We start from the raw sequence: 22,705 nt of genomic DNA, 5'->3' as shown, positions 1-22,705 counted from the left end.
AAGTGTGAGCCTAAAGCTGGGTTCTCTATTCTGTTTCATGGATCTATTTTCCCCTCCCTACCACTACCACACTGTCTTGATTACTGCAGCTTTGTAGCAAGTCTTGAAGTCAGGTGTAGTAAGTCCTCTAACTTGGTTCATTTTCAGGATTGCTTTGGATATTCTAAGTCTTTTACATAGCCATATAAATTTTCAAATTAGTTTGTCAGCTTCTATCAAAAAACCTTGTAGGATTACAATTGAGATTACATTGAGTCTGTAGCTTGATTTAGAAGAATTGACATTCAGCAGTGTTTTATAGTTTTTATTATAGAGGTTATCTTCAAAATTTTAAAATTTACTACTAAGCATTTTATGATTTGCAAGTATTGTAAATAGGGGTTTTAAAATTTTGCTTTCTCGTAGTTGCTGCTTGTATATAAAAATACAATTGATTTTTTATATATTGACTTTGAATTTAGTGATCTTGCTTAATTTACTTTACTAGTTCTTTTGTGAGCTTGTAAATTTTTTAGGGTATTCTGTATAAACTACCATGCCATTCGTGACTAGAGAGTTTTACTTCTTTTCTGATCTTTAGGCCTCTTTTTTCTTTTCCTTCTCTTATCACACCAGCTAGAATCTCCAATTAAGCACTCAATAGAACGGTGGGAGTGGACACCATTGCCTTCTTCTGATCTTGGGGGAAAAGATTCAGTATTTCATTATGAAGTATAATGATAGCTATAAATTTTTTTATTTTTATTTTTGCAAATGCCTATCATATTGAGGACTTAAAGCTTTGCTTTGCTCTTGGTGAGCCAAAGCTGCAGTCTGTTTAGTTCTTTTAGCCTTAGATGAACTTCTTGGAGTTTGCCTCCTATGTGTGTTGTTCAGAGGTCAGAGATTTGGGCAAAATTTGTAGACACAATTTGAGTCTCTCCTCTGTGGCTGTCTCCTTTCTTAGTTATATCCCTTCAATTTCCAACTGTTGTAGTAGCCCCAAACTTTGTCCTTTGATTCCTTATGCAAAGAAAGACCAGATTTCTATCCAAATTCTGGCTGTCCTGTGTCTATAAAAGCCTCCAAAATGGGAAACTCTTTCAGTGACATTTCTTTCTTTCAGATATCCACTCTCTTCCAAATCTATCTTTAGTGACTCTCAGTGTTTTCAGAGAGTTGTTTTTTTTTTTAACAATTTTTCCAGTGTTCATAATTGTTGACTGTGAGAAGTTTAGTCCACTACAAATGATTTCGACATTATCAAGCATAAAACATACACGTTTAAATATTGTGGTCAGAATAATCCTTAAAGAGAATGTGCAATTTAAGCAAAGATTTGAAAGAAGAGAGGGATTTAGCCAAAGTGACAGCTTTTTTTTTTTTTTTTTAAAGCCTCCAGGCAGACAGAAGAGGATAACAGAAGTGGGATATGTTGAAGGAATAGTAAGAAAAGCAGGGATTGAGGAGGAGTGTTGTGATCAGACATGTGTTTCAAAAATATAACACCTGTTATTTTGTCAATAGATTGTATTGATGCAAATATAGAAGCAAAAAATAATTAGGAGGCTGTCGTAAGAATTCACAGGAGAGATAATGGCCTCTCAAACCAGAGTAGTATTAATGGACATAGTGAGAGAGTGAAGTTCTAGATATGTTATGACTGGAGAGCCAACAGATTTTCCAACTGATTGAATATTAAGTGTGAATGAAAGTGAGGTGTTTAGAATTACTTTAGTTTTTTTTTTTTTTTGGAAAGTGGCACAAAAGGATGAAATTGCCATCAGTTTAATAAGGCAAGGTCTGTGTCCCTCAGCTCACACTCATAAGTGAGAGAGATAATTAAATAATGTGCTCAACTAACTGAACTAATATGTTAAGAATATTTTATAGTACTTCTGTGGGAGAGAAGAGGATAAAACAGTATCATTTCAATTTGTGTGAAAGGAGCAGGAGATAATGGATCAGTGTATTGAAGAATAAATTGGGTGTGAAAGAACACGGAGGAAGGAATTTGTAATGGAAAAATAATCATGAACAATAGCACAGAAATGCAAAAAATTTATGCTAAGAGCTTGGGAATGGGAAATGGTTTGTTGTGACTAAGTTAGAGATGTGTAGTGGTGATGGTTGGAAAAGGAATAGAGCGCTCGAAGAGAGGAAATGATGGGGAAAAGATATAATCAAGCTAAAGAATATATTATTTATATTCTAATGAGCTACACTTATGCAATAGGCAATAGTAAAGTGGAAAGAGGTACTCTGAAGCAGTAACGTAAAAATCCCTGGATAGAAAATAACCAGTAATTTGTTTCACTGTTTTTTTCTTTCCTGTTCCTTGTCAAAGGCAATTAAACATTACAAATAAATCACAAAAGTATATGTTCAATGTTGTTCTACAGTATGCCCCTCAAGACATTCTCTGAGTTGTTCTATTGCAGTGTTATGATTTTTTTTCTGGCATGATTTAATGAATTCTCATGATCTTAAATAGAAGGGAACAGCATACACTTACAAAATAAATGCCAGTTTTCCCATTCATTCGGGTAGAATATTGATGGTTAGTTTGTTTGCCAATGCATTATGAATCAAAAATGCTTTATAACCATTGTGAAAAAAATTGACTCTATTGAGTCTTATGATTGTTTCTTCTCTTTCAATCATGGGTGCCATGGGTGAGACATCAAGAAGCTTTTAGTAGCAGTCAGTCAAAAGCATGCAGTGTGTTTATTTCTCTTATATAACAGAAGGTAGTATTGGTTGTAAAATGTTTGATGCTTTTTTTGGCTTGTTTTAGACACATTAGTTAATCTAGGAATAGTGTTATAGTTGGAGGCATAGAAGAGACTATATTTCTTGGGATATTTTAGAATTATCAAATGTCTTGATTAGAAGGGATAGGAGGTCCTTATAATTTTAATTTTTGAGCAGTACTTAAAATGCTTAATATTTATGGCTTCTACATAACACAGAAGGAAACACTGTTTTTAGAGCAAAAAAATATGGATTTGATTTATGGATCCTCCTCTTAGTAGTGGTTTGAGTTTGAGTCTCAAACCCTTTGAGCTTCATCTTTTAAATCAAGATGATAATACCTTTTCTATCTTGGCCTCAGTAACTGAAGATCAAGGGAGAAACTGATGTCATGGTAACATGTACAAATTAAAACACTATTTAAATGTAAGATATAATAATTCATATTATTGCCACATACTGTGCATTATATAATAAAAGATACATCTCACCTGGCAAAGGATATATGTGAGATTTATCCATTGCTGAGCTAACATAGAGTTAATATAAAAATGACATCTGAATTGGTTTTGTAGATTTTATGATGTTAACATTTTTAATTTACTCATATAAGCTCTTTTCTTTTTATACTAAATAACAAATTTATGAATAATCAATTTTCATGTGTTCCCTACATCATATCTTTTGTATGTCCAAACATTTGTCTTTTAAAAACTTATCTGATTAGCTCAAGACAAAATTTTTCTGAAGTGGTGATTTAAAGGTTAAGAAATATATAATAGGACAGGTCTGTAATAATCACTCTCTAGTACTTGCCTCCAAATTTTCAGATGCATACATTTCTTCTTGAGTATTTCAGCTGTTGTAAGAGATGAATTATTTATTTACAACTTAATGTTATTTTTAGTGAATGAAACAGTACAGACTAGTAGATGGAGAAATTCACTGTCGCTTAGGCTTGTTGGTAAGAGAATGGCTCTCAAATATCTATAAAAGAGACTTTGTTGAGTTCTTTCAATCAATGGCTTATCCATACATACATTAGCTAATTTTAAACTTAGGAATGAACTAATTTAAGCCCTTGCTCAATAATGGAGATTTCAAATACAGTTGTTTATTTTTCCATTTACAAAGCTTTTGATTTTGTTTTAAAAAATACTCATGGCATGAACCTTCTGCATGAATGGTAGGTGTCTTAAAAATGAATCATCAAGATCATCACCATCACCATTATCATCATCATCATTATCCAGATTTTAAGTGACAACTATTTTTGTCTTCAATAATAAATTAAACACTTAATTTTTAAAAGTTTTACTAGAACCTATATAGTCATCTTCTAATTTCAAAGAAAACAAATGGAGTTCTTACTCTTAGAGCATTATAGAATGAATACAGCTCTTGAAAGTGAAAAATTGTTGATTAGAGAGACCCAATTTCTATTTGAATATGGTTCAAAGTACTACTTTTATATATGTAAAAGACTTTGGTAGTCTAATAAGGGCAAATTGGATCTATTTAAAATAAGATGGCAGTAGTATCACTTTTAGAATATAAAAGATCTAAGATACAAGGCCTAAGTCTTTGAAAACAATTTGAACTTGATCTTTGATAATATTTTCAAAAATTATGTCTGAATGGCATTCATTGTATAATGAACAAAGAAACTTTGATATAGCAAATATAACTTTATTTTAATATTTTATACTTTAATTATTGGATTTAGGGTAAGTGAAGCTATTGCATAGAGTGGTAAGAGCCTATTTTATATTTCTATACTTATTTTCAAAATGAGATGATTAACATCTTGCATCTCATTTCATTATTTAATTACTCAACTTATGTTCTTTTCCTTTCGTATAGGAAACTATAATGATACTTTGGATTTCATTGTGCTGGTACTTAAGGGAAATGATTGTGTTTGTGTGTGCGTGTGTGTTCTATATTTGCTTTTTTGTTCTGTCATTTGGGAGGAAGCTAGGTGCTAATAATATGACAGATTAAGCCCTCTTAATCTATAATGCTAGAAATATTTAATGGGAGCCTATTCATGCAAATATCTCATATAGTAAAAACATAGGTTTAAATATGCAAACTTACTAAGGTAAAGACTTTACCTGGCTGTTCCCAGTTCTCATTGATATTGTTTTATCTCACAAAGTTTTTCCCTCTCACTAGGCCTGCCACTTCTGGCCCTACACTTGTATATTCTCTTACAGTATATTCTCTTACAGCAGTTAATTACAACCATTGGTCAAGAGCACTTTGGTTTACTGTTTTGGTGGCAAGAAAAAAAAAACAGAATAATTATTTTATAACTTTCCTGAAGGCGAGTCATAAGAGAACTGGTTATAGGTCCTCGGATTTCATTTTTCAGACTTTCAAATAAAAAACAATTGTAAAATTAGACCAATTTCATTTACTTTTCAGACCATGTGGATGAACGAACAGTTTGTAATGGAATTGCGCCTGAAAAAGATGTAGATGGATTTCATATTATCAATATTGGAAGACTGTGCCTTGATCAGCATTCTCTCATACCTGCCACTGCTAGTGCTGTTTGGGAAATAATCAAAAGAACAGGTTGGTAACTTGTGGTCTACAGGACATGGATGCTAACTGCCAAACCAAGCATTTGTGTGTAGTCTTGATAGAACCATCTCAGTCTCACTGAGTGAAAGAATGTGATAATCCATAAAACTTTAATCTGTAAAAAGATATAAAGTTATAGAAGTCAAAGAATAATCCAGAATAAAATAAATTGAGGTTATATAAAACTGCTTTTACATATTATAGGGAGTGAATTTTCTAAATAGTAGGTTTGCCTCCTTACTTTTAAACTAAAAACAATGTATTGTTATGTACATTTTCCAAAATGTATTATATTTTCCCTTACCTTTAAAGAATGTGCTGAACTTATTTAAATTATCTCTAATGACCTAGGTTTTTAATATAAACGTTTACCCTCGAATTGTGTTCTGGATGCCATCTGTAAAGCTCTCACGACCCCTAGAGATGTTTACCTCTATATTAATTGACCCCATGTTGCCTTTTATATTGATGATTCTCCTGCCTCTCTCACTGTCACTTCCATTTCTGACAGCATTGTCTCCTTTCTAGTCTGCTGTTTTCTAACTGAAGGAGATAATTTCCAAGGGAAAGCAGATCCTAGAATCATAGTCTTAAATGTTAGTTCTTGAAAAACCTTAGTTCTAACTCCTTGCTTATGAAGAAACTATGCCCAAAAGAGGTAAAGCGTGTTAAATCTGCAAGTTTTATCTTTCATACCTTTTAAGTCCCTAAGTTTAATGCATCTCTCCAATGGAGTAAAGTGCATGAGCTTTGTGAAAAAAACTTTTCTTTTCCCCACTTCATTTTGACCCAGTTATGTTCAAAGTGTGATTGCCAATGAAACTTGACATTGTTGTTCTTGCTTGCTTTATAATTAGTAGTTAGTATATTTTAAGTCTCTGGACTTCTAACTCTTCATGTGAATCTCAATGTTTAAAAGTAATTTAATAGCAACTTGAAAATATTTGTGGTTTTTTAATGAGGACATAGTGAGAGAAAAAGTGACAAATTCATGAAGTGTAAAATGAAATATTTATAAATAATGAATGTGGATACATTATAGGTAAGTCATGCAATAATTCAAATTGAATTAAAAGTTTTTAAAGAATGTTTCAGTTGGTTGTTCAAATTTTTAATTTGCTTCTTGTCATTCATTCTTTATTTAAATTAAACTCTGTATTTTAAGGAATTGAAACACTTGGAAAAAATGTGGTTGTGGCTGGACGATCCAAGAATGTAGGGATGCCCATCGCCATGCTTTTACATACCGATGGAAAACATGAACGGCCTGGAGGTAAGTGGCCCCTTGGGGATTCTATATACTTTTACAATTTTCTTACTTATTGAAATCATCAAACAAAATTGTTTGAAATTGTGAGTCAGTGTATTTGTGGGTATGCAAATAAAGGTATTCGTTATTTCTCATCTAATGACATGAATGCCTTGAAAGTGAGTAAAGGAATTACTGGAAATATTTGGCCCTTTTGTTCCTATTTTTCCTTTTGGCTATGTATACTTTCTTTAAATCATTAGCAATATAGTCCTTAAAAAAGGTGGAAAGCCACTTGATACATAAAATCACATGTTCATAGGCATCTGCCTGCTCATACACACACATACATATAACACCAACATATCTGTATATATTTCTTATTATTAACCTTGATGGATTCAAGTTTCCTAATCTCAAATTTAAAATACTTGTTTTAGATCTGGGTTGACATAATGCATATGAAATGAAAAAGTTAGCCTGAGGATAATATATTACTTATCTAAAATAATGAATGATGAGAGTTTTGAATATTTTTTTCATGGACCTAAGGATTTAAGTATTGCCACAAATCAAAATGTGTATGTGGATTATAGTAAATTAGAGCCTGATAGTGCTCCTGATAACTTTAAAAAGCCTTAGTTTTGAAGAGCTCTTTTGAAGAAAGGCCAAATCTGATGGGACGATCATAGTTTTCATGGTAACCATCTACAAAGTTACATTTCTGGTTTTACTATTCACTTATAACTGAAATCTATTTGTGCTTATCTGTCTATCTCTTAGAGTATAATGAAGATATTGATTCATGTTTGGCTTTATGTAATAGTTTCTATGTTAATCAAGGTAAAACAACTGGGAAAGTTTACCTAGGTATAGTATTTTTGTTAGAAAATTTTGACCAAGAGATAATAAGCAGTTTTTATTTGAATTTTCAACATTTCATTTTCTTATCTCATCAATAACGTAACAATAACATAGCTGTGCAACTTGCACAATACTTTCTCATAAACTATCTTATTTCTTAATAATTCTTGCATATATTAATATTATTTGCACTTTGCAACTAAAAGAAGCGTTTTAGAGACTTCGGGTGACTTAACCAAGGAAGTAGTGGATCAGAGCTGTGAACTGGGTGCTGACAGTACGATCAGGGGGAGAGACTTGGAGTCAGACCCCTCTCCTGCCAAGATCTGTATCTTTGATCTGTGTAAGCCTCTACTTCCCTCACCTTTAAAATGCCTATCATAGTAACATCTCCTTCACTGGATTATTGTGAAAATTAAATGAGATACAAATGTAAAGCACTAATTATAGTGCTTGACACAATAAGTTAAGTAAGCCCTTGGTACATGCGAACTGTGCCTATTACTATTATTTCCATTATTATGCTTCAGTTAATAATCTGTGGTCATACTAACCATAAAGTTTAGAATAACATGATCCAAGGTTAATGATGTATTTTTCGCCTTCATTTGAATTTTTTTTTCTGGTGGGTTTTATGTTTGGGTTATTTTCGATCAAATCTAATTTTATGGTAATAATTTGTGTAAATGTAGAACTTATAAAACCTGTAAAGTATTTGATTAAAAATATGACATCATAATAGTCCAAATCATACTTTAGAATGTATTTTTTTCTTGTAACAATATATTGCATGCTAATTTCTTGATGCATTCAAATTTTTAATTTGTCTATAAAGTATCTAAGAAAGTTAATTTATCCTTTATTCATGAAATTTTAAATTAGACATCCCTATATTGTAAAGTATATTGACTTTATAAATATTTTATGTTTTGTGTTATAAAATAATCTTACTCTAATGCATGATAAAAATGGAATTAGTTATAGTACTTCCAAGCCAGGTAATTAAATTTACATTTATCATAACGGCACTTAGGTGCCGTTATAATTATAATACCTAAAAGGTAATAAATTATACTAAAAATGATGTTAGACAGTTTGTAACATGGGTGGTATTTAATCTCATGCATATTTATTAGAAGTATGGTGACATATATGACTAATCTAATGAATTGTTGAGAGCTGCTTACTGAAGATTTGGAGTCTGTGGGAAAGTTAATATTTCAAACATCCATGTCTGTTAGAACAGTAATTATGTGTAATAACTATATGTGCCTTGTTAGTAACAGAGATAATGAAATAGGATTAACTCAGCCAATTTATATCCATAGAACTTGTTCTGATGACACTCACAATGTTGAGCATTCAACTCACACTTTACCTCCTTGCCAGAAGGGATTGAGACCCTAATGATTCATTTGTGTCTTAAAGCTAAAGATAATTGCACTAGAAGAAAAATGGCAATGCTGTAGTTTCGTTAGATTAATATGCGTCTACTCATGGCTAGCTTTTAGTCTTAATTATTTAGGATGTGAATCCCAGCTGTTATGCAAGAAAGAGCTTCTTTTCATCCATAAAAGGCTTGAAATATTTAGAGGACTGAAAATGTGCTCAAATCTTGAGGTTAAGGGGTAGTGCTAGTACTCAATATAGCAGCATACTGCAGGGTGATCACCTTCTGCTGAGGACATGTCATTGCAGAAGGCTCTGTAAAGGACATGGCATTAGACCACTATGTAGTTTATACAGAGTAGGTTAGTGTGGTTCCTGTCCTCCAAGAGCTTAAAGTCTTGGTGGTGGCAGTGGTGGTCATGACAAACCAATATGGGTGGTTTATAACAAAATGCATATACTATTAACATCTTCTTCAGTATAACGTCTGAGAGAGCACAGTGGCACAAAGTAAAATTTGGCATCCTTAAGCAAAATTCTATTTGCTTGGGGAAGCCTCTGGTTAATTGAGTACATAAAGAGACAGACAATGGAGAGTTTCTTCTCATGAACCCTATGACTTAGGTTGTTCGAGTATCACTGTACCATCTAGAGATCATGGTACAGTCTTTTAAAGTTTTTGTATGTAGCAACCTATCCAGTTTCATTTTCTTTCAAGATGAAAACTGAATACCATTGGCTTTAGCACATCTTCATGTTTAGCTTTACCATGAGGGAGCAAAAGAGAAGTTCTGCAATTTCTCGAAAACAGTTTTTTCGAGATAACACAATGTTGTAATGGCAAAGCATTATGATTATTAATTGTCACCAAGGGAATACAGAATCTAATTTGATTTCAAATTTTTTTTAGAAAATTAGCAAGTTCCTTCCTGCATATTTTTGTATTTTATATAGGACATCTCATCTAAATGGATTCCCTGAAATAGCAACAACATGGGCTTCATGCACCTCCTTTAGCTAAAGGCTTGTGGTGTCGTTGCAGTGGCATTGATGCTGAGACTTTTTTAAAAAGGGCCAGCAACCAATTGATTTTGCTTAGAGTCCTATGGGTCCAGGGATGTTCTTGATTTCATTCAGGCAATATGCATTTAGTACTTATAAAATGCTGGGGGGTACAGGGATGAAAAAGACTTAGTTCTCTGTTTCCAGAAGGTGATAGTCTACATCTTCTGGATTCATCTTTGGATGCTGTGTTTACTCCAAGCACTACTTCTGCATTGTGTTCAGCTTTTCACTCATGCGGCCTTTCTACTGAAACTTTCTGTATATCAGGTATTTTTTAGTAGAGGAGCAGCCTATCTAAATGAAAAACCACATAATATTTTGCCAGTGGGATGCCTTTTTTGTGAAAGTTGGTTTCAGTTGTTTGCCAGCCCAAGAGCATTATCTCCCACCTACAGGAGATGATTTCAGGTAGTAATAAAGGAGTGGATGTCCAAGGCAACACATCATGTTGTGTGGCACATGTGATTAAGCTCAGCTGAGTGCCAGGTGGGGCCAAGCACTCTCGGGTTTCAAAGAGAGGTGCTAAATAGGAAGGCCTAGGAATACAGGAATACTACAAAGCAATCATGACTGAGACTCAGCTTGGGCAATGGAGTGGAGTGGGATATTTGCTGTCTCTGTGGAATGAACTGGTGGTGTTAAAGTGGGGCAGGGAGAATGGCAGGCATTTGGCTCATGTGCCTCTCATCTCACTACTCCTAAATTAGAAGTCCTCGTGATGAGATATTGGGATAATATGTTTTGTGATGCCTCCATGTTGATTACACTTTACCTAATTACAACTTTGAGTTTGCATAGTGGAAAGAAATAGAAAAATACAAAAATTCATTCTAGTCTTATTTTCTAAGCTGAATAAGAAGAATACTGTTTCATCATTTTCATTATCTCCTAAATTCAGCCAGCTAGGATCTGGAAAGCACTGTACTTGGAAAACGTCATGTATTCTTACATCAAACAACTGGGTCTGTTACACTCTTGAAACTAACATTAAACTTTATTTAAAATGTAAAGTGAATTGCAAATATTTCTCTTTCTCTTTCATTTTCCCTCTTCCACCATGACCTTAGAGGCATTTATTTTATTGCCAGCGCAAATAATCCCTTTTTGATGTCTCTAAGCTTGACTGTTCAAGGCATCACTCATAAAGACATTGTGGTCTGCTCCAACCTACCTTTTCAGCTATTCCTCCAGTCACTCTCTCCCTGGTACCTTGGGCATTAAGTATCATTAAATCCATGGATATTTTCTCATTGCCAAGCACATCACTTTTTATATACTGGTACTAAATATGTTTGGTGAATATTTGAGTATAAACCATAGTTTTTATGATTAGTTCACTAATTTCATCCTGAGAGCTTTTGAGCAGGAAAGAAAAAGGACTAGTTACCCAATTAAATGTCTTTAAGATGAAAAATAAACACATTCTCAGGATAAATAAGACATTTTCTGATATTAAGACCAAAAAGTAATTTCTCCTGAGGGTCCTTATAAGCCAGAAAGTATGTATTGAACTGAGCAATATAACATGCTTTTAAATGTAATGAAACAGCCATGTTTTATAGAGCTACCTCTTTTATTATTCAGCATAGATTAAAGCTACCACTGGCATGCATTTCTCTTATTTCACTAGGCATTTCTTTTCATTCTCTGTTTCTGGGTCATTCTCCTCCTTCCAACTTCTACACAGTGGTTCTCCACCCTAGCTTCCCACTAGAATCATCAGGAAGCTCAACACAGAACAATTAAATCATAACCTTTATAAGTTGGACTCAAGCATTAGTATTTTTTAGAAAGCTCTATAGAAGATTCTAATGTGGTCAGGGTTGAGGCCGACTACTCAAAACATTGGAATAAGCTCAGGCTTCACTTACTCCAGAGCCATTCCCTAGGGGATCTTTTCTGGCTCCATAGCTTAAATACCATATGTATCCCTCCTGTACTCTAGACTAGGGATCCCATTCCCCAGGCCATGGACCAGAATCTGTGGCCTGTTAGGAACCAAGCCACATAGCAGATGAGCAGTGGGCGAGCAAAGCTTCATCTGTATTTGCAGCCACTCCCCAGCGCTAGCATCTCTGCCTCAGCTCTACCTCACATTATTAGGCTTTAGGTTCTCATAGGTGTACAGGTGCCAAAAAAATTGGGGACTGCTGCTCTAGACCCATTTAACTACTGTCCACTTGAGAGCTCCACTTTGATGGTCAATAAACATTTTAAAAGTTACCATATACAAACCTTCACTCTTAATTTTATTTCCCTTAGTCTTCCCAAATCTTAGTGAGTGGCACCATCACTTCACCTAGTTGCTCAGGCTATCCTTGACTTCTCTATTTCTCTCATATCCCATATCTTATCCATTAGCAATCTGTAAAATATACCCATGATCTCACCACCTCCACTAATAAGATCCTAGTCCGTTTAGCCATTATCTCTCACTTGGAATACTATAAAATTTATGAACTAGTTTTGCCACGTCCACCATTGTCCCATCTCCCTTACACAGTCCATTTTACATCTGCTGGGTCTCAATCATCCATGGTTTCCCATGCCAGTCAGAACAACATGACACCAGAATAAAATCCAAATTCCTTACCACGACATGAAGACCTTACATGAGCTGCCCTGGGCTGCATCTGCTTACTCATTTTCTACTATTCTCACTCTCCATCACTGTCCTCCAGACACAGCTGCCTTTTGCTTTCCTAGAACATGTCATGCGTACTCATGTGCCAGGATCTTTGCACTTGGTTTTCCTTCTGTCTGGATGCTCTTATTTGAAGTTATTTACATAATTTATTTGCTCACTTTTTTCCAGTTTCTGTTCAAATATTACCTTCTCAGGCTGTCTTTGACCACCTTAATCAAAATAGCACCCATGTTATTATTCTCTGCTCACTTACCCTGCACTCTTTTCTCCATAGCGCTTTTTACTGTATAAAGTTTTATTATATGTGTATTTGCTCATTTGTGTATTGTCTTTGTTGAATAAATGTATACATGATTTTGATTCAATAATTTTTGCTGAAATCTTGGGGCAGATTTTTAAAATATCTAAAGACACTGGTGATTAGCATTCAGTCAGTCCTTCCTGATAGTCTTTCTCTCAAAGGAACTTTGAGGTTAATGTTCAAAAGGAGTTAGCTTAAAATAGTATTTGATCAGTTAAAAGTGAAATAAAAATCCTTAGCTGCCATTCACCAAAGGTGTTGATAAACAGCCAGGTCTTGACCAGATACAAAGGCATTAGAGCCTGGCCTATTTTAGGTATGAACAGAAAGCTTAGATATGAGTGCTCTGTAATGATATCTAAAATGATTTAAACAATGTAATTCAGAAAAGAGCAGCTAAAATTAACTGAGAAAATGTGCAGTAAGTGGAGTTCAGAGCCAAGAGGGCGCAGTGTTATCCTCGGACCCACCGAGCGCTGTTCCATTGATGAGTACTGAGTCTTCCTTCCTGTGATTTCCTCGGTGATTTTTTTCCATTTAAACCAGACCATGTTATGACTTAGAGTATCGAGAAAGACTCAGTTTTTCCTTATCCAGTGAAAGTGACAGGGCAAAACCCTGCACATGAGATTGCAGCTTCTAATGGTTTTGCCATTTTGTTTCATCTGCTGATACAGGTACAGCAGGTATTTGAAGATTTACCTCATGGAAAAGGAAGTTGAGCCTTAGTCTGTGTTGCTGTTACAGATAGATCTATAATCACGGTAAAAATTGCAAAATGGTAGACTTTGGTTCTTATAATGAAGACATTTGTCTGGGCTAAATAATGTGCCCTTCTCATGTTTTTATGGAAAATAATTTATCAGTGGGAAAGGATGGGGGATTGAAGCAGAAGAAAAACAAATTTCTACTTACATCAAGAAATGGTCTTCTCTAAGAAGTTTAACTGCCCCTATGCTGTTCTCAGCTAGAGTAGATAATAATGGTCTGTGTCAACACTGACACTTATGCCTCCTTTTCTCATGGAACTTATCACACTGCATTATAATTCTGACTTACTTATCTGTTTTCCACATGAGAGTACAGAATTGTGTGTCTACATATTTAGCATGGCTCTGGAATTATTTTTCGAATATTGAATAAATGAAGGTAGATAGAGAACGACCTGGAAATGTCCAACAAAAGTAAACTTCTCATTTAGATAATTTCAACAACACCAACAACAAAACGATATTCTCAAATGAAGTATATTGTGTTGTTAGTTCTCGCTTTTTCTAATAGAAAATATTATTTTCCTCAAGTGAGTTCTCTATGTTAGCTGACAATAACTCTTTGCTACATTCTGCAATTTTGCATACATTACAGAGGTCATGATAGCCTAAGAAACTGCCCAGGCAGCTCCCAGCAGGCAATTCTTGATCGACTGTGAACTTTTACATAGTAAGAAGCATATTTTATCCAGCAGTTAGTTATTAAGTCCTAAGAGAACTCTTAAGATTTTAGGAGACAGGTTCTAAGTCTTTTATTTTTGCTATTGCTTGCAAACGTGATGTAAAGCGTTGGGCACAATGAAGTTGCTTGAGAAACTGCTTATAATTTTTTTTTTTTTATCTAGGTCTTTGTAGTAGTCCTGATAAGGACTTAACTTTTATCATATGAGCAATAAGGATATAAAACTGAGTGTGGGAAAATGTCATTTAGGGGTGAGAGATGCATTCTATGGAGTAGCTGCTGTAACTTGTTAGTGTTGGTTATCCTGGGGGAAAAACTGGGGAGTTAGAAAGGATTAGGTAAGTTAGCCAGAGGATTCATTGAAGAAAAGTAATGGGGCACCAGAACTGAAAATAAGGATGACAAGAATTTTCTCAGTGTCAAGTAGGACAGGTTAAATAAGAATACAGTTAGCAGTTGTCAAAAGTTCAGACATAACAGAAGTAAAACCGATAAATCACTGAAGTAGTAATTAGTAAAAGTTTATTGTATACACACCAAAAAGGTGGTTTGCAAACTGGAAGCCCTCAAACCAAAACATGAATAAGGCGCGGAGGTATATTGTTATAAAGCAGCTTATATAGTGAGAAAGCAGTGACTGTTTATTTTTCACAGTGATTGGTTATAATGTTAGAATTTTCTTAAATGATAGGGAATTCATCAATGGTTACCTCATATCCACCTTGAGAAACAGTTCAAGTTTTGCTTGTCATCTCTAGAGGCATAAGCAAGGAATGATAGAGGTCAAGTTAGCCTTGTTAAATAAGCAAAATTAAGCTTTACTTATATGAATAAACTGGTTTTATCTGCTTAGGGAATTTTCAAGGTTAGTCTCCATTTGTTTTTGATTTTAACACAGGATAGCTAACTCTCAGGACCAGGAATAGGCCTCAAGGGCCAAAGGCAGAAGAGTCTGAGGCATTGTTTGAATACATTTGCTTTTAAGTCCTGCGGTTCACCCTTCTTTTGCTCTCATCATCTGGTCTACTGATTAGAGGCTGGAAGCCTTTCCATGGTTTGACATCACTGTAGCCAGAAACTGATCTAAATATGATTTTGATATTTCCTGTGGGTCTCTCTAGCTAAACTTACTTAGGAGTAATAAGTTAACTAGATATTGTTGAAGGTGAGTGGAAAGATCTTTTACATCTTTTAGATCTTTCCACATTGATTGAAATTTATCTCAATATCACACACACACACACACACACACACACACACACACACACACACCTCACACTGAATTATGTATCTCAGTTCCTTGCTGAAATCATCAGTACTGATGAAGTAGGAGTTTTGGGTTTCATTTGGTTTTGATTTTGGTTTTTGTGGGGATTTGGGAGTTTCTCATTTAGAACCAGAGAACAGCTGAGTGGGTTGCTAATATATAAGGGGACCTTTCTGAATAGAACTATACTAAGATAGAGTTGGGAGGATGCTTCACAACTTTGGTACCTTGGGATGGTTCTAAACATTTACTCTACGTTTGTTGATGGTTCACAACAACAGTAAGAAAGAGAGAAAAAGATAAGGAAGAATCATAGGCTTTACTCTAAGTAGTATCATTAACTGAAATGAGAAAGACTACTATATCAGGTATTTCTGGTTTTCTCCCATTGTTCTTGCTTTTCAAGGTTTTTCTTGTTATTGTCTTTTATTTTTTTTCATATTAACTTTGGGATCAAATTATATCCATCCAAAAAAAAAAAAAACCCAAAATACAATGTTTTTTATTGGCGTTATATTGAATTTGTAATGAACATAGAATTGTTATCCTTATGTTGTTGAGCCTTTTACCCAGGTACGTGATTTATCTTTGTACTTGTGTTTTATATAAAGTATAGAATCAGACTTTTGCTTTGTGAGCCAATTTGAGAATATTATTCTTTTAAAAAGATAACTTAGGAAAATTTATATTTATTATGATAAATATACATGGTATGAACTATGATATTGTCTGCTCTGTTTGTGGTTTTTATGGTTTTTACTTATTTTTTATGTTTTTTCTGTATGGGTCTTTTGATATTTAGGGAGATTTGTGGTTACTTTAATAATTATAACTTTATATAATACTCTTAGTTTTCTACTTCTTTATATGGTATCTATTGATTTTATTCCCTGATTCCATTTTTGTCTCCTATATGATATTTGCCAATAAAAATTATATTTGTAGTATATTCACATTATACTTTTAAATATTTTTATACTTCTATTATTTGATTGGTTAGCTTTAAATATCTGTTGGTTCCAGTCATTAGATATTAGGCAATCAGCAAACTTTTTCATCTTTGCCCTTTTCATTCTAATTTTGTTACACCATTTTTACATAATCAGAGCAAATAGTATTTACATTTTGTCTGTCACCCCAATCATCGCAAATTTTTTGTCTTAGTTTTGTATTAAATATATTTAAAACCCTACAATAGTCCTGTTGCCAGTTTCTTCAGATATATTTCGATTTATTAAAGTTCATCTGTTAGCAAGTTCCTCAGGAAAAATTCATTGGAAAAATATTCCCTGAGTTCTTTCAAAAGTGTTTTCAACCTTTAATCTTGAAAGACAATTTGACTGGATATAAAATTCTAGGCTCCCAGTGTTTTTTTCATGAGTCTCTTGTAGGTATTGTTCTGTTCTTTTCTGTAGTTAAATGTAAAAATCTGAATTTTTGCCCGGTTGCTCATAGGATTTTTTTTTCATCTTTAAAATCCAGGTATTTTACTGAAATGTGTCTCAGTGTTGACCATTATAGAATGTGTATGGAGCAGAATTAATCTCTCATCTGTCCGCTTTTTTCCCCAATTTTTGTGACTTTAAATTTTTATTTTTTAAATTTTAGCATATTTGGTTATGACGTTCAAGTTTTTCATAACACCATTTTGCTGTTGTGTTTATTGATATGTTGGGAAATTCTTTAAAAATTTTTTTTTGCTTTTATTTTGGGATTGCCACTTTTTAAATACATTCTTTTATTTACTTTTAAAAATTGCATATAGTAAAATTCACTCTTTTTGGTGTACAGTTCCATGAATGTAAACAAACATATATAGTCATGTAATTAACACTAGAATCTGAATAGTTCTATGGCCACTCAAAATTCCCCTGAGCCAATCCTTATACAGTATCATTTTATCAATGCATTGTCAAATGCTTTTTTTCTTATTACTTATCATTGAATGAGTTGGATTCCTTGGATCTGCTGTTTGCAGGATACTTCTGCTAGGGGTTGGACAGGAGGTGCTGGGCAGCCTTCAGATTTTTCCTTCACCACCTTCACAGAGTCAAACCGCTTCCTGTTTAAATGACTCCCCAGTCTGAGTCTTTGTATTACCACCTACGGTGAACTGTACTGGAGGGCTTCTTCTGCCTTTGTTCTTATTTCCTTTGCTACAGATTTTTGCATTTTGATGTGAACCTTTCACCTGCAGGAAGTATATTTTTACTCCCAGCCACTTATTACATTCTTTGCGGCCTTTCTCCCTGTATAGCATCTACTGATTCAGCTGTTCTGGAGTAACTCTTACATATTTTTGGAGTTAGTGGAAAATATTTCTGCTAGTTTTGCTAGAAATAGAAATCGTTTAGTTTTTGTTGTTGTGTGTTATGCAGGAAGAGGAGATAGAAGATACTGTCTCACACTGCCATGTTCTTTCTTACTGAAGTCCTTCGTTTAAGCTCATCACTGCCTTTCTCTCTTCTTTCTTGGTTCACACTTAAACACTGGAATCCCTCAGGCTACCCTCTCTTATGTATATGCCACTTTCTTAAAGCATGTATGAATACTTCCTATGCTTCCTCATCATTTCCTAAACACATAATTTCAAAATTGATTTATTTTTTCCTGCCATTCTTTTGGCTTGGAACACTTTTTTCTTCTTTCCCTGATGAGTATATTCCAGCTCAAACTTTAAGACCTAAAATAGTATATTGCCTCCTTTGGAACCCTTCCTTGACACCTCCTCAAGATGAGGCATCTGTTACAATGAAGCAAAATTAATCTCTCTTCCGTCTGACCCATACTACATTGCCCCATTTTTAGTGCACTTGTCTTGCTGATTTCAGTATTTATAAATCTTATTATCAAGCCAATAAGTATCCTCTGCATCTATGTATTAACCTGTCAATACAGAACTTTCAAATGCTGAGTTTCTAGGATCCTACTTATAGCTAGCTCTCCTGTGATGGTCAGTACATATCCTCATTTGGTCTCATTTGATTTTCCACTGGTCAGTTTAAAGGTACAATATTATGGGTCATCTACATTCCCTTATCTCGTTTTTTTTCCTCAAAGTTATTTAATCTTTTCAAAGCAATTTTCTTTCCTTTAAGATTTAACTGAAAGTTACCTAGAATTGGAGCATTTATAAATTATGAAAAAGCTCAATAATCATTAATGGAAGTTCTTCTGCATTCCAGGTGATGCAACTGTGACAATAGCTCACAGATATACCCCCAAAGAACAATTGAAGATCCATACTCAGCTGGCAGATGTTATCGTAGTAGCTGCAGGTAAGTCTTTAGACGCTGTTATTTGGTGGAATATCATCAACAGAATAATTCCTTCTCTAATTGCTGACATGTCTGTAAGAACCACTTCTTGCGAGAATTATGTATATGTATGGTTAATTTTCATTTCCTAGATTCAGTCTCTTGGCAATCATCATACTGTCCATTGTGCCTGTGTTAGCATTTGTCACTTCATTATGGAAAACCTGAACAGCTTTTGAAATGACAAATTTGACACAAGAACAAATGTGCAGCTTACCAATTCCTTTGGCAGACATAATTGAATCTAAACATGAACGAGTTATGGAGAAACTGGTAGGAAATGCTGTTGAAGGGACAGTAAGGGCTAGCACATGTAGGACCCTGTAGGCCGCAGTAAGGACTTTGATTTAAGCTAAGATGGCTGAGAGCAGGAGATTGACATTGTCTGGGTTATATTTTTAAAAGATGACTCACACCGTGTCAAGAAGAATTGACTCTAGAGGGGTAAAAATAGAAACACAACAGTTATTGTACTTTCATATAATGGATCTAGTTTTTTCCTAATTTGTTTTATATTTGAACATACAAAATAATTCTACCCTTTACTTCTACCTTTACTCTTGCCACATAGTATTTTTACGTTGAAGACATTGTGACTCTTCTTGCTTTATCCATGACTTGAATGAGAGCTTTTTTCATTTTATTTATTAATTATATGTTATTGGTAATTTCCAGAATTTACATTTGAATTGCTCAGCATTTACAAACTATAAAGAGAGAGTAAAAATTCCAGAAGAAATTGAGTTTGATGAAGAGAATGATAGTTTAAATTAGTTCCAACCAAATTTAATTCATTTTCTTATGCTAATATAGGCCCTTTTATGGAACTCAAAATATGTATGTGATAACTTCAGGGAGAGTAATTTGCCTCCTTATAGAGTAAAAATAGAAATGTCCTATTTCTAGAAGTTACCACTAAGCTGGTACAGCTAACTATATCATGTTTTTCTGAGAAATTATATTCAGGTGGCATCAAATACACGTTTTTGAACTGGATTGGTGTAAGTAAGACAGATGTTTAGAGAGGAAATAAACTTTCAAACCACAGATCAACTTTAAGTGAAATACTGCTGCAGCAACTGATAGATTTATGGAAGACAAATATTGCATTACTTCTTTTTAGAAACACTTGGATTCATACACAAGATTCAAAATTTGGTGAGTAGAGAGGAATTTGGTCATCTTTGTCCACCTCTAACTTTAGACAGAATGAAATTTGCATCATCTTTAAAGCGTTGACTCAAATGTTAACAACTTGTAAAGAATATTTCACAATTGATCTTAGTTCCCATTTATCCATTATAATATTGAATGAATATTTTCTTCCAGTGGTATAAAACCCCTCAGCATGCATTCATGTTCATGTTTTTCTTGTTATGAGAAATGAGTGGTAACCACAATTCTCTTTTAACAACCAATGACATTCTGTTTTGACTAAATCAAACTTCATATCACAAGTCATTATGCCAAAACTGTCGTCATCCTTGAATTTCTCCCATAGACTCACTCTGTGCTCCTTTATAAAGGCCTAAATCAGCACTGCGTACAAGGCGTTAAAAGAAAAATAAGACAGAAAAAGAAAAAGGAAAACAAAGAAAAGGGAAAAAGAAGCACCAATCTTATACAAAATTAACAAAATAAGAACCAGAAGATATTTAGGTGTCTCTCTAGGTCAAGAGACAGTATGGAGGCGCTATACCACAGCCATCCTACTCAGGGTATCCTCTGACCACGAGAGGGCGCCAGTCATGTGTGCAGCTATCTTAGACAGTTGGCTGCACACCATCCTAATCCTGGCTGGAGACATTTTGAGTGATGGTAGCGCAAACAGGTCTGCTCTTTGCCTTGTATTCCAGTTCTAATGCCTCTAACTAGATGCAAAGGTATGCTAAATGCTGGAAGACAGCCCTGTATATAGCCCTGCAGTTACCCTGTGGAAATAAACATCTGAGTAATGAGAAATTAAAGGGAAGAATATTGAGAGTTTATAAGAAATAACTAAAGATTACTATATTTTCAATTTCTTAATAATCCCCTGGATGGAGAATTTAAGGAATATATATATAATGTATGTATCGATAAATTACAATGAAATTATAGAGAAAGCATGAAGTAACATAAAAAATTTATATAACCAGATAAGAAGAATGAAATATAACTAAAATGATCACATTAGGCATTATGTTTGAGAAATAAACAAATACAATTAACAGTGGGTATTAAAGAATGGGATAGTGATCTCATGGCAGAGGTAGCTGGAACAGGCAGGGTTGGATTATTGTCATAACTAGAATGTCAGCATATATAGAAGCAGTCCCATCTAGAAGACTAGAAGGAGGAGGAGTGTATGATGTATCAGAAACATAGATAATGTCTGAGAAATTACAGTAAAGAATGTGGTGATGAAATCTTGGAATGGACCTACAGAAGAAAAAGTAAAAGAGGAAATTGTGTGTGAAGATCCTGGGGCACGAATAAAATTAATTTATATTCATATTAATCTCACCCCTCCAGTTTCTCAAATCCCTATAGACCTAACTACATATCACTTACCTTTTAAATATCTCCCCATGAATTCAGGATTTAGGCTAATTTAAAAACTCAAATCTGAAAATCAGATCCTGTCAAACTATGCCTTTAGAAATAAAAGACTTTAAAGCCCTACTCAAAGCTACCTCTCTGAGTTCACAAAAAAGACTTAAGCTATTTCTAGGGCACTTTGCAGTACCACGGTTATAACACTTAAAACTTGTTTATAGTTGTCTGTCATCTTCACTAGACTATAGCAGGGACAGGACTTTTATTTTTTAGCTTGTTAGCCAAGTGCTTAGAACATCTGACACCCAGTGGAAACTCAATAAATGTCTGCTGCATTAGTTTTAAGATTACAACTGGAATGAAGACTCCTTCAAATTGATACAAATTTAGCTGATACATTTTTAAGAATATACTTTTTAAAGCTATATTTTATAAGCAATCTAGTTACTGGTTAATTTTCATAGTGGAAACATTATTTTTGTGAACTACTAAACATTCTTAGTTTGCCCTTGTAAAGTAATTGATAAAGCCATAAAAGTGAAAGGTCTTTTATAAACTGATCCGAGTATGTGTTAAAATTAAGAAATTATGAAGAAAGTAATGAGACTATTAAAAGCATATAAAATATACAGTATTAGACAGTTAAATGCAAAGAAGCATAGTAGCCCCACATTATCCTTGGGGGATACATTCCAAGACCCTTAGTAGATGCCTGAAAGCACAGGTAGTACTGAACCCTGTATATACTATGTTTTTTCTTATACACATGTACCTATGATAAAGTTTAATTTATAAATTGGGCACAGCAGGAGATTAACATTAATTAGTAATAAAACAATTATAACATTATACCATAATCAAAGCTACGTGAATATGTGCTCTTGTGCTCTCGTTCTCACTCCTTTTCTCAATATTTTGACTATACTCATTTTTCAACTTAAAGGAAGCACTATACAGCTTCTCTTTGTCATATTTGAATTTCCAGCATCACAACCCTTGTGTTTTGGGCCATTATGAAGTAAAATAAGGGTTACTTGAACACAAGCACTGAGATACCATGACAGTTGATAACCAAGATGGTTACTAAGTGACTAATGGGCAAGATGCATATAAAGTGTGGAGATGCTGGACAAAGGGATGGTTCACATCCGAGTGGAAGAAAGGAGGACAACACAGGATTTTATCATACTACTCAGATGGTTTGCAATCTAAAATTTGTGAATTACTTATTTTTCAGGAATTTCTTATTTAATATATCTAGACCTAGATTGACCACAGGTAACTGAAACCA

At 34.0% G+C, this 22,705-nt stretch overlaps 1 protein-coding gene across 5 annotated transcripts in view; it reads left to right on the top strand.

Moving 5' to 3' along the window:
• The window catches only part of MTHFD2L (methylenetetrahydrofolate dehydrogenase (NADP+ dependent) 2 like), a 114,205-nt gene that overhangs the window by 26,118 nt on the left and 65,382 nt on the right, over nt 1-22,705 (top strand). For all 5 annotated transcript variants that reach the window (XM_016154004.2, XM_036227862.1, XM_036227861.1 and 2 more), the window contains 3 exons: nt 5,164-5,316; nt 6,491-6,598; nt 18,745-18,837. In XM_016154004.2, the coding sequence (XP_016009490.2) occupies nt 5,164-5,316; nt 6,491-6,598; nt 18,745-18,837 (354 nt within the window). The remainder of the gene's footprint in view (nt 1-5,163; nt 5,317-6,490; nt 6,599-18,744; nt 18,838-22,705) is intronic.

The sequence above is a fragment of the Rousettus aegyptiacus genome, unplaced genomic scaffold (assembly GCF_014176215.1).
Source record: "Rousettus aegyptiacus isolate mRouAeg1 unplaced genomic scaffold, mRouAeg1.p scaffold_m13_p_10, whole genome shotgun sequence".
Classification (NCBI taxonomy): Eukaryota; Metazoa; Chordata; class Mammalia; order Chiroptera; family Pteropodidae; genus Rousettus; species Rousettus aegyptiacus.
Note: the sequence above shows the minus strand (reverse complement) of the source record. Positions and strands in the feature narration are given on the sequence as shown.